At 41.9% G+C, this 12,944-nt stretch overlaps 1 protein-coding gene across 2 annotated transcripts; it reads right to left on the bottom strand.

Moving 5' to 3' along the window:
- Nucleotides 1-4,401: 4,401 nt before the first annotated feature.
- Nucleotides 4,402-12,944, bottom strand: LOC114667091 (Fc receptor-like protein 6). Of its 2 annotated transcripts, XM_028822225.2 has the most exons (4): nt 12,817-12,944; nt 12,429-12,464; nt 6,707-6,985; nt 4,402-4,795 (listed from the first exon to the last, which is right to left on the bottom strand). In XM_028822225.2, the coding sequence occupies exons 1-4, from the start codon at nt 12,845-12,847 to the stop codon at nt 4,476-4,478; spliced, it is 666 nt and encodes a 221-aa protein (XP_028678058.2). In that variant the 5' UTR covers nt 12,848-12,944; the 3' UTR covers nt 4,402-4,475. The 2 variants fall into 2 exon arrangements, with proteins under 2 accessions (XP_028678058.2, XP_051775767.1); XM_051919807.1 differs by lacking the exon at nt 12,429-12,464 and having other exon boundaries at nt 12,817-12,921.

Here is a 12,944-nt window from a genome sequence, read left to right as displayed (position 1 = left end):
TTGAAGCTCTTGACTTTCTAAAACTTGTCAGGGCCATGGTGAATACCTGTAACCCCTTTCTGCCCAATGTAATTTTGACAGACCATGTCAGCAAATGTTTACTGGGTGTATATTAAAGATGTGCACTATAGACATTTTTAGAGCTCAAGTATCCATCAAGGCAAAACACCAAGTACTCAGATACTTGTGGGTATGATGGAGGGGCAGTAACTTTTGGGTGGGGTCTTAGAGAGAAAGAGTTGGAGGAGTTCATAATATGTTTAATAAGCAGATATATTTATTAAATTTTCATTTATTCACTTGGTTGTTTTATTACTGAAACAGTCAAACTCAATGTGCACATTTTACTCGGAGAAAAAGTACCACTAGCTTTAAACTGTTGGGCTACTGAACATTCAGTCGGGCAAACTAACTCAAAATTCGGCGAAAAGGTAATTATGTTTAAATTACATGTTCTTATTCAAAAAGATCAATCTTTTCATATGCTCCAGTGAAAGAGAAATGTACATTTCATTAACAATTAATCCAACAGCTGAAAAAATTTGCTGCAGACACACAAAGAAAAACATTTCACAGTTACCTTTTTTCGGTAATCTTGAAAGTCTAGCGTTAAGGGAGGATGTACCTTTCTCATAAAGCTCATCTTTTCTGGCAGTTACAGTTTTTCAGTGTGATACACTATATTGGGGTTCAATGTATTCCCAAGTTCCTTAAAGTACTTTGACCTCTACAAAGCAAAGTGGTAGCATGTCTTTAGCAACCATTTCAGCTACTAGCTGCATAGTTCTATCCACGCTACTAGCATCGCACTTTTGTTTAATATCAGTGAATGGAGTAATGCTGCTTTGGATTGTCATAGTGTTAGACATATCAGTATCCAAAGACGTTTTGTGTTTAAAAGAGAGATGTTGACATATTGTGCTCATCATGTTATATTATCTGTGTTTTATTTAGCACAGCTTGCACTTGACAGTGGTGTGGTCAAGTTGTTCAAAATGTTTGCATACCTCACTATGTTTCTTCAAGATTATTGTCTCCACTTACAGCACATGTCTGATTGTGATGCAGCTGCTCCGGGAAGCTGAAACATACTACCTGCCCCCAAGTTTCTTACCCAGTCAGAAAAGTAGATAGATAGATAGATAGATAGATAGATAGATAGATAGATAGATAGATAGATAGATAGATAGATAGATAGATAGATAGATAGATAGATAGATAGATAGATAGATAGATAGATAGATAGATAGATAGATAGAAGGGGAAATTCACATACTCCAGCAGCAGCATACTGATAAAGAAAATATTAAATTAAAGAGTGATAACAATGCAGGTATGCAGACAGACAATAACTTTGAATAATGTTAACGTTTACCCCCCCTGGGTGGAACTGAAGAGTCGCATAGTGTGTGGTGGAGGAACGATCTCCTCAGTCTGTCAGTGGAGCAGGAAAGTAACAGCAGTCTGTCGCTGAAGCTGCTCCTCTGTCTGGAGATGATCCTGTTCAGTGGATTCTCCATGATTGACAGGAGTCACAGATGTCAGACTGTCCAGCTCTGTGCCTACAATAGAGCCTGCCTTCCTCACCAGTTTGTCCAGGCGTGAGGCGTTCTTCTTCTTTATGCTGCCTCCCCAGCACACCACCGCGTAGAAGAGGGCGCTCACCACAACCGTCTGATAGAACATCTGCAGCATCTTATTGCAGATGTTGAAGGACGCCAGCCTTCTAAGGAAGTATAGTAAGTACATACAATCCTGCAGCAATTTAATTGCCTTGTGTTTTACCCATTAAACATGTTTTGCGATAAGACCAAGCATGCACTTGTTTGGCGCATATTAAAAGGGATTTGAATTTCAATGTACAAAGTTTATAATATACGTCCACTTTCCCCAACAAGTACTCGGGTACACTTTTGAATATGCAAGTTGTAGTAGAAATCGACAATAAACTTATTCCCTAACAGGACAAATTTGTTAAAACATTTTAGTTAGTAATCAGGCAGGAGGAAAGTCTCCTCTGCATCATTTATTTAACCTGCAGCACCAAGCTGAGGATGGAGAATTCTTACAGCAGTCTGCTACAGCATGACATGAATTATCCAATATTCTTCTTCTTGTTCTTTTGTTTAATGGAAGTTGGCAAACCAGCTTAAGGTACTTTACTGCCACCAACTGGACTGGAGTGTTATGCAAAAAAAAAAAAAGAAAAAAAAAACCCATGGTCCAATATTAAAGGTGTAGGTCTGTTTTTTAAGCAACTGAATTTACATAACAGTGTCGATTAAGATATACATTTACTGTAGTTGGTTCATTGTTTACACTCAAATGACTTATATAAAATTAAAGTCTATTATATTATATTTTTACTCTTCTCCTATCCTATGGATTTAATCATCACCCTTGAAATTTCTGTGTATATAGCAGCTGTCCAGTCTAGTTGTTTACAGAAGAGCTGCTGATCTCTTAATCATCTTTCAGTACATTTTTTGTATTATTAATCTTGTCTTTGCTGTTTACTTGACTTTTATCTGGTTTCTCGATATGCCTGAAGAGATATCTGACATTTTTAAACCTGTATACTTCTAAGATGGATGCTATACTTAAATATGGTTAACCATATCAAAACAGTTTATCCTAAATGACTATGTGTGGTCTCTAAGTTTATTTTTTGAAAGCTCAAATACTCATTCCCATCTCTAGTGTGCATGTGCAAACATGTCCAGTTGTTTGAGGGCCTTACTTTCTGGGCATGTGGAAAGTCAGTGCAGAAAATGACAATTTTACTGTGTGTAGAACTTGAACTTTTGCTAAAATATAATCTAACTTGTCCACTGTTAAGTACCAACAAATTAAAGTCCCTCTGCACTAGCACATCCTAGTGTGTGTGGTTTAAGCAAGCTGCTATTAAAGATATCAGAAGTTCAAGCAAAAATAAAAAAATATATATTTAAATTAAAATATAATTTACAGACATTTTAACTCTTATCATGAACTTGTCATCTATAATACTTTTAACAATTTAAAATATGCATAATGCTTATCACTAATGCTAAAATGCTTATATCTCCATAAGCCCTTCAAATCAAGTTAGTTCAGCACCCTCTTTATGGAAAGTATAATGGCCCCTTATGGGTAGAGGTTATACACCCCAAGCTGGAGTCCCATTTTTTAAAGTGACCTATGAGGACTGGTTTCCATCTTTTTACATGATGCTCTTTGGATGCTCCCATTTTGAGAGGCAATCCCCCTAGAATTCCTGAAGCCTATGTAATCCCAGCCCACCTTAAATCCCTTCGCACCTCTCCATCAGCATCTTTTGTTTTGTAAATGTGTCGATCAGCACAAGCAGCAAACAGTCTGCTATCCCATCCCCTGCCTTGATGGAGCTCAGCTGAACTCAGGCAAAAAATTCTCCCAGCTCAAAACAAGGAGGTCTCGGTTTTGAACCCAGGACCTTCTCGGTATAAGGCAGCAGTTCTTACCTCTGCATCATTCAAGAATACATGTAAATGCCCTGTCGATCGACATTTGAGCTTCAGTTTTTAACTCATTGACAGCCACATGTAAACTGAATGTTTTTTTTTTCTTTGGTTATATTCTTGAATAAAAGCACATGTGTTTGTTTGATATTTGGACTAAAGTCTTCACACATTATACACTTCTCATTATTAGTAGTATAACATGGAAAAGGTTTCTGCTTTAGGTATGTGTTCAGCATTTCTTGCATTTCCCGCATTTTCTTTCATCCTACACTTACAAAGATCTTTGTAGACACGGAATACACATGAAATGCATATATTCCAAATAACGATATACTGTATTATTTACCCTATACAACTTCAGGCACCTCACACATAGATAAGGAGCCTTGGCTTCAGCTGGGAAAGTTGAGCTCCATCAAGGCGTGGAATGGGACACCAGGCTGCTTGCTGCTTGTCCTGATCGACACATCTACAACACAAAAGATGCTGATGGAGAGGTGCGAAGGGATTTAAGGTGGGCAGGGACTACAAATTTTTTCATAGGCTTCAGGAATTCTAGTGTTAAAGGCATAGATCTCAATTTTGACACACCCCAATGGATTAAATAAAATTACTTAAAATCAGTCATATAAATATGGTGCTGCTAAAAACACACATACTAAATGCAGATGTAGAATTCTTTTCTTTCTTAACTTGTTAAAGTTATGTTTATTTTTAAATACATTGCATGAAAGATGCAAATGAGTAGCTCGATGTGTGATTCCTGTATGTTTTGTCTTAGACATACGGAGGACAGAACAAGTTGATGCTTTAAACATCAGGCTTCAGAATAGATAATGCAACAATCAAAATCATAAATAAGATGCTCTCCAGCTGTGCATAGACTGGCTCCTAGTTCTAATGGTCTGTTTTTTGTGTCTTCTTATTTCTTCCACCTTGGCGTATAATTTTAAGACGTCATATCCTCTGCTGCTCAGTCATATGATGTCTTCTCTAAATGTTTCCTATTATATTGACCATGATAGGCTCGCTAAAGTCTGAATAAAAGTTGTCCCTCCACCCCTGGCACCGGTACTTTCCAAAGTGTATTGGCTTTGCAAAATTCACTGAGTATGTAAGGCCATATTTCTGGCATCCATCTGCTGGAAGGCCTTCATCGATGTTTTTGTGCCAAATGTACTTCCATCCAGTACTGTCACCTGGGATCTGACATTTCAGAGTGAAGCTTTCTCCTTCCTTAATTATGAAGTGTTCACAGGGTACAAGAATTGATTTTCTGTCCTTCATCATCAGTATAGGCTTCACTTTACCATCTGGAATGGATAAAGAAAAAACAGATCTTTATCTGTAAGGATGGAGTATAGGCTATGTAACACTTTGAAAACTAATGCAAGTAAAGATTTATGTATCGATGTTCCACTAAGGAGCCCAAAGTGAAAATTTTTAAGACATATTTGTTCAATCCTTCCAGAAAACTCAAGGAATCAGATGTACAAAGAAAGCAGCAGTTACTTTAAGTGAGGAGTGACACAATGTTTTTGCACATCTGCTGTATATTATGATGAATACATTCGAAGACTAGACAGTGTGTCGGCCGGCCTGGATGCCTTTATAATGGAAGGACCAGGGAAGAAAGCATATCCAGGTCATGATCTCTCCCAGATCATTAGGTGGAAGTCCCCCTGGGTTGCTACAGCACTCCAGATTCCCACAGGGCACACTGGGAATTGGAGTTTAGTAGCTCAGCCCTGTTGTGCTCAGGGGGTGTCATCATGGAATGAGTATGACATCACAGTTAGGGACAAATTAAATACCTGTGACTTGCTGCAAATCATTAATTTCATAGACAATTCATCAGCACAGTGGGATTAAAAATTATTACGCATGTGTAGCATAGGCCTCGATTATGGAGGTATAGATCTTTGAATGTGGTCATGATTAGGGCTTCAATGGCCCCAACAGCTGTCAATAATCTACACATGGAGAGAAGTAAGCAGATGTGGCAGGTCCATGCTGAATGGTCTAATACAGTGTTTCTTAACCTTTATGATCTCACGACCCAGTTTTCCATTCTTAAGTTTATTCAGGCTGTGATGGGGGTCCCTCTTAGTTACGGGGGTGAGGTGACTAACATGAATGTCACGGCACTGTTGATCACTTAGGCAACCCCTCTCAGCCCACTCATGACCCACTGTGAACCACACACACAACCAACAACAGCCACTTGTATCCCATTGGCGTCAGACTGCGACCTAGTGGTTGAGAAACACTGGTCTAATATGAAGGAGAGAAAGAATGAAATGTGTGGGTAAGCAGGGCACCTTATCCTCACATGATACTCCATTTTGTTAAGGCACAAGAGGGGTGTCTTGTTTGTTCAGATTCACTCTTTGTCTCTCATCTTGTAACTTAAGCTCTTTATTGATGTGTTTTATGCTGTGCTGCATGGGCAAGTGGAAGGTACATAAGCGGTTGTCTAAACAAAGCAAAATAATAATAAGGAGGACAACAGATCAAAGTGTCAAAAAACAAAATAGCACTCAAACTCATGATCAAAAAAATCAAAAAAGAGATTCAGATCAGTGAAACCAGAAAACGTGAATGAACTTTGAAATAACTTTTGTTTTTGTTTGTGCTTGTGGCCTTTTACATTGCTGCTAGCAACAATATGGTGACCATTAAACAAAATTGTGCTAAAACAAAATGGACTTGTGGAAAAAATTATCCTAAACCTTGAAAATTGACATTAAAAATGTATACAGATAATTCAATCCTGATGGAAAAGAATCAATCGTGACACACAAGATCTTTCACTTTCATTCGACCAAGAACTCATACACGGAGTTGCTGTCACAGTGGATCTGATCATTTTGGGGTTTTCCCAGTTGCTAGAACTACATCATAGTGGTGATTCCAGGACAGTCACTCACATTCAACAAATCAGCGTTAAAATTAGCCTCTGACACTATAAAATAGAAAGAAGCCCAAGGAAATCAGGCCAACCTACATTCAAATCATGTGCATAGGATATCCCAGTGTAAACAGGACACATTACTCTTTTGTGTTTAGATATCAAAGCATTCAAATCTATTTAAACTGGGTCTACTGTGGTTAGGAGAAAGTGCTCCCATGTGTAAGAGTGGCATATCTTGACCAAGCGTCCCGGCCCTCCTTAATTTTTATGTTTTCATTATGGAGGCATCTAACGTTGTCTTTTGACTTACGTTCCACTTTAAGCACCACAGGAACACTGATTCTCTTCATGCCCTCTTCTTCATCCTCTGTCTCACAGTGATAGTTCCCAGCGTTGGCTGGTTCTGCTGCAATGATCTTCATACTTTCTACAGATCCAGTGTACCTGAGCTCCTTTGAGTCTTTGAAGAAGCGATACTTCAGGTGCACTTGGGGCTGCTTTGTTTGAACTAAGCACTGCAGGATCACAGCCTCACCAGGCCACACTGAGGCACTGGGCAAGATTTTTAGGACTGGCCTGCTGTAAAGTCCTGAGAAGATATTGAGAAATAAAAAAATTATGAAAAATATAGTATTATTTGATGACAGTTTACTTGTCAGATCACTACCTCACTGAAAACTTAAGTATTCTTAAATGAAAGTAATGGGTTTTAATGTAATTGTAGAGTAAAACAATGAATAATGTGCCAATGAGTCCTTTCAGAATATATATGGATGTCTCTTTGACTGTGAAGTGTTTCACACGTTATTCTAGCTATTTTTTTTGACCCAAAGGTTTCAGTCTGTCACCTCAGTTACCACAGTTTACTTTAACTTCTAAATAATATTTTACAGCATTTTCACTCAATGCACTGCACATGTAAGGCCCATTCCAAGCTTTTTTGTGCATAAGCACGACGTGCACCTCGTATTTATACAATTTCACCTTGACTGTGTCATGAGAGGGGCCGTATGTGAAGACAGCTAACAGCTGCCCCATAAAGGCTAATGTGTGTTACCTAAAGAGTAGATGTACACCGGAACATAAACGAAGATATAAACAGTCAGTAAAATGGCTCAGAATTAAATAGGCTTTCACAATTTTATCAGGACACTTTCATCCACAACACTTACTGCAGCCTCTTAAATCAGTTTTATGGTTGTGATGAGCTAAGAAGAACAAGGCTTGCATTGGGTGTCATTCCCTTTCAAACACCAAACATGGACTATTACAGAATAAAATATTGTAAAATGAAATATTACGCAAGTACCAACTATCACTCTTCACTTTTGTTATGATTATTAAGCTGGATTTTAAAATCTGTTTCTTAAAAATATTCAACTGTTCAAATGGTAATGCCAAAAATAAATCCCAAATTCTCAAGATGTTTTTATTTTGATGAAATATCTAAAGTTCTGACATTGTTAATATGATTATTTTTTCAATATTTCACATTCAAACAGGAATTTTCCTACTAATGTTAGAAAATTAGAACAATCGAGAGCAGGCCATTCAGCCTAACAAAGATTGCCAGTCTTATACACTTAATTCTTCCAAAATAACGTCAAGTCATAAGTTCTAAATTAGTACTATCATTAGAGTTTGGGATACCGAATTGTTACACGAGAGGGCGTTATTGTGGCGTGTCTTCATAATCAGAATAATGTAACAACTCAGATTTGATTAAATATCTCTAATTTTAAACAATAAAAGCCCAATTACCTTTTACATAAACATTTAATGTTCAGAACTAACTTTATATTATACAATATTGAACTTATCATTATTTACAGCAGCAGCAGCATACTGATAAAAACAATATTAAATTAAAGAGTTATAACAATGCAGGTGTACAGACAGACAATAACTTTGAATAATGTTAACATTTACCCGCCTACGGTGGAATTGAGAGTCGCATAGTGTGGGGGTTCCAGAGTCTGGAACCAATCTCCTTGAGAGGGGCTGGACTCTGTACCACTCTGGAGTTGCCCCCGGTGAGAGGCGCCGAGCGGGTGTGGGTATACTTATTGCCCCCCGACTTGGAGCCTGTACATTGGGGTTTACCCCGGTGGACGAGAGGGTAGCCTCCCTTCGCCTTCGGGTGGGGGGACGGGTCCTACCTGTTGTTTGTGCGTATGCACCAAGCAGCAGTTCGGAGTACCCACCCTTTTTGGAGTCCCTGGAGGGGTAGCTAGAGTTCATACCTTCTGGGGACTCCCTCGTTCTGCTGGGAGACTTCAATGCTCACGTGGGCAATGACAGTGAGACTTGGAAGGGCGTGATTGGGAGGAATGGCCCCCCCGATCTGAACCCGAGCGGTGTTTTGTTATTGGACTTCTGTGCTCGTCACGGATTGTCCATAACGAACACCATGTTCAAGCATAGGGGTGTTCATATGTGCACTTGGCACCAGGACACCCTAGGCCTCAGTTCGATGATCAACTTTGTGGTCGTGTCGTCGGACTTGCGGCCACATGTCTTGGACACTCGGGTGAAGAGAGGGGCGGAGCTGTCAACTGATCACCACCTGGTGGTGAGTTGGCTTCGATGGTGGGGGAGGATGCCGGTCAGGCGTGGTAGGCCCAAACGTGTTGTGAGGGTCTGCTGGGAACGTCTGGCAGAGCCCCCTGTCAGAAGTAGCTTCAACTCCCACCTCCGGCAGAACTTTAACCACATCCCGAGGGAGGTGGGGGACATTGAGTCCGAATGGGCCATGTTCCGTGCCTCTATTGTTGAGGCAGCTGACCGGAGCTGTGGCCGTAAGGTGGTCGGTGCCTGTCGTGGCGGCAATCCCCGAACCCGTTGGTGGACACCGGCGGTGAAGGATGCCGTCAAGCTGAAGAAGGAGTCCTACAGGACCCTTTTGTCCTGTGGGACCCTGGAGGCAGTTGATAGGTACCGGCAGGCCAAGCGGAATGCGGATTTGGTGGTTGCTGAGGCAAAAACTCGGGCGTGGGAGGAGTTTGGGGAGGCCATGGAGAACGACTTTCGGACGGCTTCGAGGAGATTCTGGTCCACCATCCGGCGTCTCAGGAGGGGGAAGCAGTGCAGTGTCAACACTGTATATGGTGGGGATGGTGCGCTGCTGACCTCGACTCGGGACGTTGTGGTTCGGTGGGGGGAGTACTTCGAAGACCTCCTCAATCCCATTAACATGCCTTCCAATGAAGAAGCAGAGCCTGGGGACTCAGGGGTGGGCTCCCCCATCTCTGGGACTGAGGTCACCGAGGTGGTCAAAAAACTCCTTGGTGGCAGGGCCCCAGGGGTGGATGAGATACGCCCGGAGTTCCTCAAGGCTCTGGATGTTGTAGGACTGTCTTGGTTGACATGCCTCTGCAACATCGCATGGACATCAGGGACAGTGCCTCTGGATTGGCAGACCGGGGTGGTGGTCCCCCTCTTTAAGAAGGGGGATCGGAGGGTGTATTCCAACTATAGAGGGATCACACTCCTCAGCCTCCCTGGAAAAGTCTATTCAGGGGTCCTGGAGAGGAGGGTCCGTCGGATAGTCGAGCCTTGGATTCAGGAGGAACAGTGTGGTTTTCGTCCTGGTCGCGGAACAGTGGACCAGCTCTATACCCTTAGCAGGGTCCTGGAGGGTGCATGGGAGTTTGCCCAACCAGTCTACATGTGTTTTGTGGACTTGGAAAAGGCATTCGACCGTGTCCCTCGGGGAATCCTGTGGGGGGTACTCCGAGAGTATGGGGTACCGGCCCCCCTGATAAGGGCTGTTCAGTCCCTGTACGATCGGTGCCAGAGCTTGGTCCGCATTGCCGGCAGTAAGTCGAACCCGTTTCCAGTGAGAGTTGGACTCCGCCAGGGCTGCCCTTTGTCACCGATTCTGTTCATAACTTTTATGGACAGAATTTCTAGGCGCAGCCAGGGCGTTGAGGGGGTCCGGTTTGGTGGGCTCAGGATTGGGTCACTGCTTTTTGCAGATGATGTTGTCCTGTTTGCTTCATCAGGCTGTGATCTTCAGCTCTCTCTGGATCGGTTCGCAGCCGAGTGTGAAGCGGCTGGGATGAGAATCAGCACCTCCAAATCCGAGACCATGGTCCTCAGCCGGAAAAGGGTGGAGTGCCCTCTCAGGGGTGGTGGCGAGATCCTGCCCCAAGTGGAGGAGTTCAAGTATCTCGGGGTCTTGTTCACGAGTGAGGGAAGAATGGAGCGTGAGATCGACAGGCGGATCGGTGCGGCATCCGCAGTAATGCGGGCGCTGCATCGGTCTGTCGTGGTGAAAAAGGAGCTGAGCCGCAAGGCAAAGCTCTCAATTTAACAGTCGATCTATGTTCCTACCCTCACCTATGGTCATGAGCTATGGGTAGTGACCGAAAGAACGAGATCACGAATACAAGCGGCTGAAATGAGTTTCCTCCGCAGGGTGTCTGGGCTTTCCCTTAAAGATAGGGTGAGAAGCTCAGTCATCCGGGAGGGGCTCAGAGTAGAGCCGCTGCTCCTCCGCATTGAGAGGAGTCAGATGAGGTGGTTCGGGCATCTGATCAGGATGCCTCCTGGACGCCTCCCTGGTGAGGTGTTCCGGGCACATCTAACCGGGAGGAGGCCCCGGGGAAGACCCAGGACACGCTGGAGGGACTATGTCTCTCGACTGGCCTGGGAACGCCTTGGGATTCTCCCGGAAGAGCTAGAAGAAGTGGCCGGGGAGAGGGAAGTCTGGGCATCTCTGCTCAAGCTGCTGCCCCCGCGACCCGACCTCGGATAAGCGGGAGACAATGGATGGATGGATGGATAGTGTGGGGGAGGAACGATCTCCTCAGTCTGTCAGTGGAGCAGGAAAGTGACAGCAGTCTGTTATTAATTAATTAATTAATGAATGAATGAATTAATTGATTAATTAATTAATTAATTAATTAATAATTAATAAGTTATTGTTAGTTTTGTTAGTGAAAGATCTGGTTAATTTTAAACGATATTTTTATGCCATATTTTCATCTTTTCAACTCTTGTCTTTCCCTCTCAGTCCAATTCAGATTTCAAAGGGTCAGAGAACCCCTATCCTGGCAGAAATGGGCGCAAGTCATACGAATCAACCCTGGGCAGTGGCACATGTCTAGCACAGGACACACTTATGCATACATTTGTACTAACTAGTATGGGGGGAGTTTTGAGTCATCCTTTAGCCTAACAATTTACAGATGTGAGTGAAAATTAGGGATCCCATAGAAAACTGAAAACAGATATAGACAGGACATGTAAAGTCTACAGAAACAGTAATTGGGTCTCGGCTTGAATCCAAGTTTCTGGTGCTAACCATTGTACCACCCTTGGATCAAATATGCCTTAATGAATGAATATGAAAGACTGTATAACCATTATGGCTGTATGTTTTGGTTAAGGAAAGTCACGCAACTAGTAATTCTACAATATCCCCTACATAGTGTGTTGTTACAGGCACCTTCTACTTTTTTAACATGATTGTCATATTTTGGTTTAAATGTTTATTCTCTGGAACTCTAAACAAATATCTTGGACCAAAATGGAATTTTGACTTTCACAGCTAATATCACTTTAAAGTTCATCCATCCATCCATTATCCAACCTGCTATATCCTAACTACAGGGTCATGGGGGTCTGCTGGAACCAATCCCAGCCAACACAGGGCGCAAGGCAGGAAACAAACCCCGGGCAGGGCGCCAGATGAATAAAGATACACATATTTTTTTACTTCAAGCAAAACAAGGCTTTGTGTTATACTAAGGGTCATTGTGGATATCATATGGAAAAATGGTTTCTCTACAACAGCTTGTGCTGAAGTATGGCTGAACCAGTCCAACAACTGCTCTGTAGCTCTGTCTTGAAAAGTTTTTCTAGGCTTTTTCTACAAGTTATTGTACAAAACACAACTAATGGAAGATGAAAAGCAGACCACTACGACCAGTAAGAGACAATGTAAGACCTAATTGTACACCCATCCATGTAGTAATTAGCTCAAAATCAGTCCATATATTCACATGGGTGTGCTATTGCACTCTTACCTTCAGCTTGTTCCAAGTTAGTTAGTACACTTAGCACTGGAAAAGATGAGAAATTATACAATACTGTCAGTTAAAACAACTTTATGTGGTATTATTTAATAAAAGTATAATAATAATGAAATAAATACACTCCCACCATGACCTCAAGGTGGAGTTTAGTCCCCAGAATCTTCTCTTCCATATCGAAATCTCAAAGAGTTAAAATCTGACAGTATCACACACAGTTCTGTCTAAACAGTTGGTCACAGATTCCAATTTAACAACAAACGAGATTCCAAAAGTAATTTAACATTTGTTAGTAAAGCTAAGAAATATTTAAAAACCTGAGGATTGACCAGTTGAACCACAAGCTTAGAAAGTCCAGATTTCTGTCTAAATGAGTGCTTACCAATGAACAAAACAAGTTTGGGAGTCTGCATCCTGACTGGAAATTCTTTAGACAGACATCTGGCCACACTACTGTGGCAGCAGCTTTAATAGTTTGCCATCAGTAATTAACCTGCCTGTACTACCGAA

Source organism: Erpetoichthys calabaricus, chromosome 16 (assembly GCF_900747795.2).
Source record: "Erpetoichthys calabaricus chromosome 16, fErpCal1.3, whole genome shotgun sequence".
Lineage (NCBI taxonomy): Eukaryota > Metazoa > Chordata > Cladistia > Polypteriformes > Polypteridae > Erpetoichthys > Erpetoichthys calabaricus.
This window is presented reverse-complemented; position numbering and strand designations above follow the sequence as displayed.

Bases quoted from the DNA above. Each gene is read 5' to 3' on its own strand.
- LOC114667091 (XM_028822225.2), bottom strand. From the start codon at position 12,847: ATGCAGACTCCCAAACTTGTTTTGTTCATTG. The intron at 6,986-12,428 runs GTAAGAGTGCAA...ATATCTTCTCAG, and splicing joins TAACTTGGAACAAGCTGAAG to GACTTTACAGCAGGCCAGTC. The intron at 4,796-6,706 runs GTAAGTCAAAAG...TATCCATTCCAG, and splicing joins TGTGGTGCTTAAAGTGGAAC to ATGGTAAAGTGAAGCCTATA.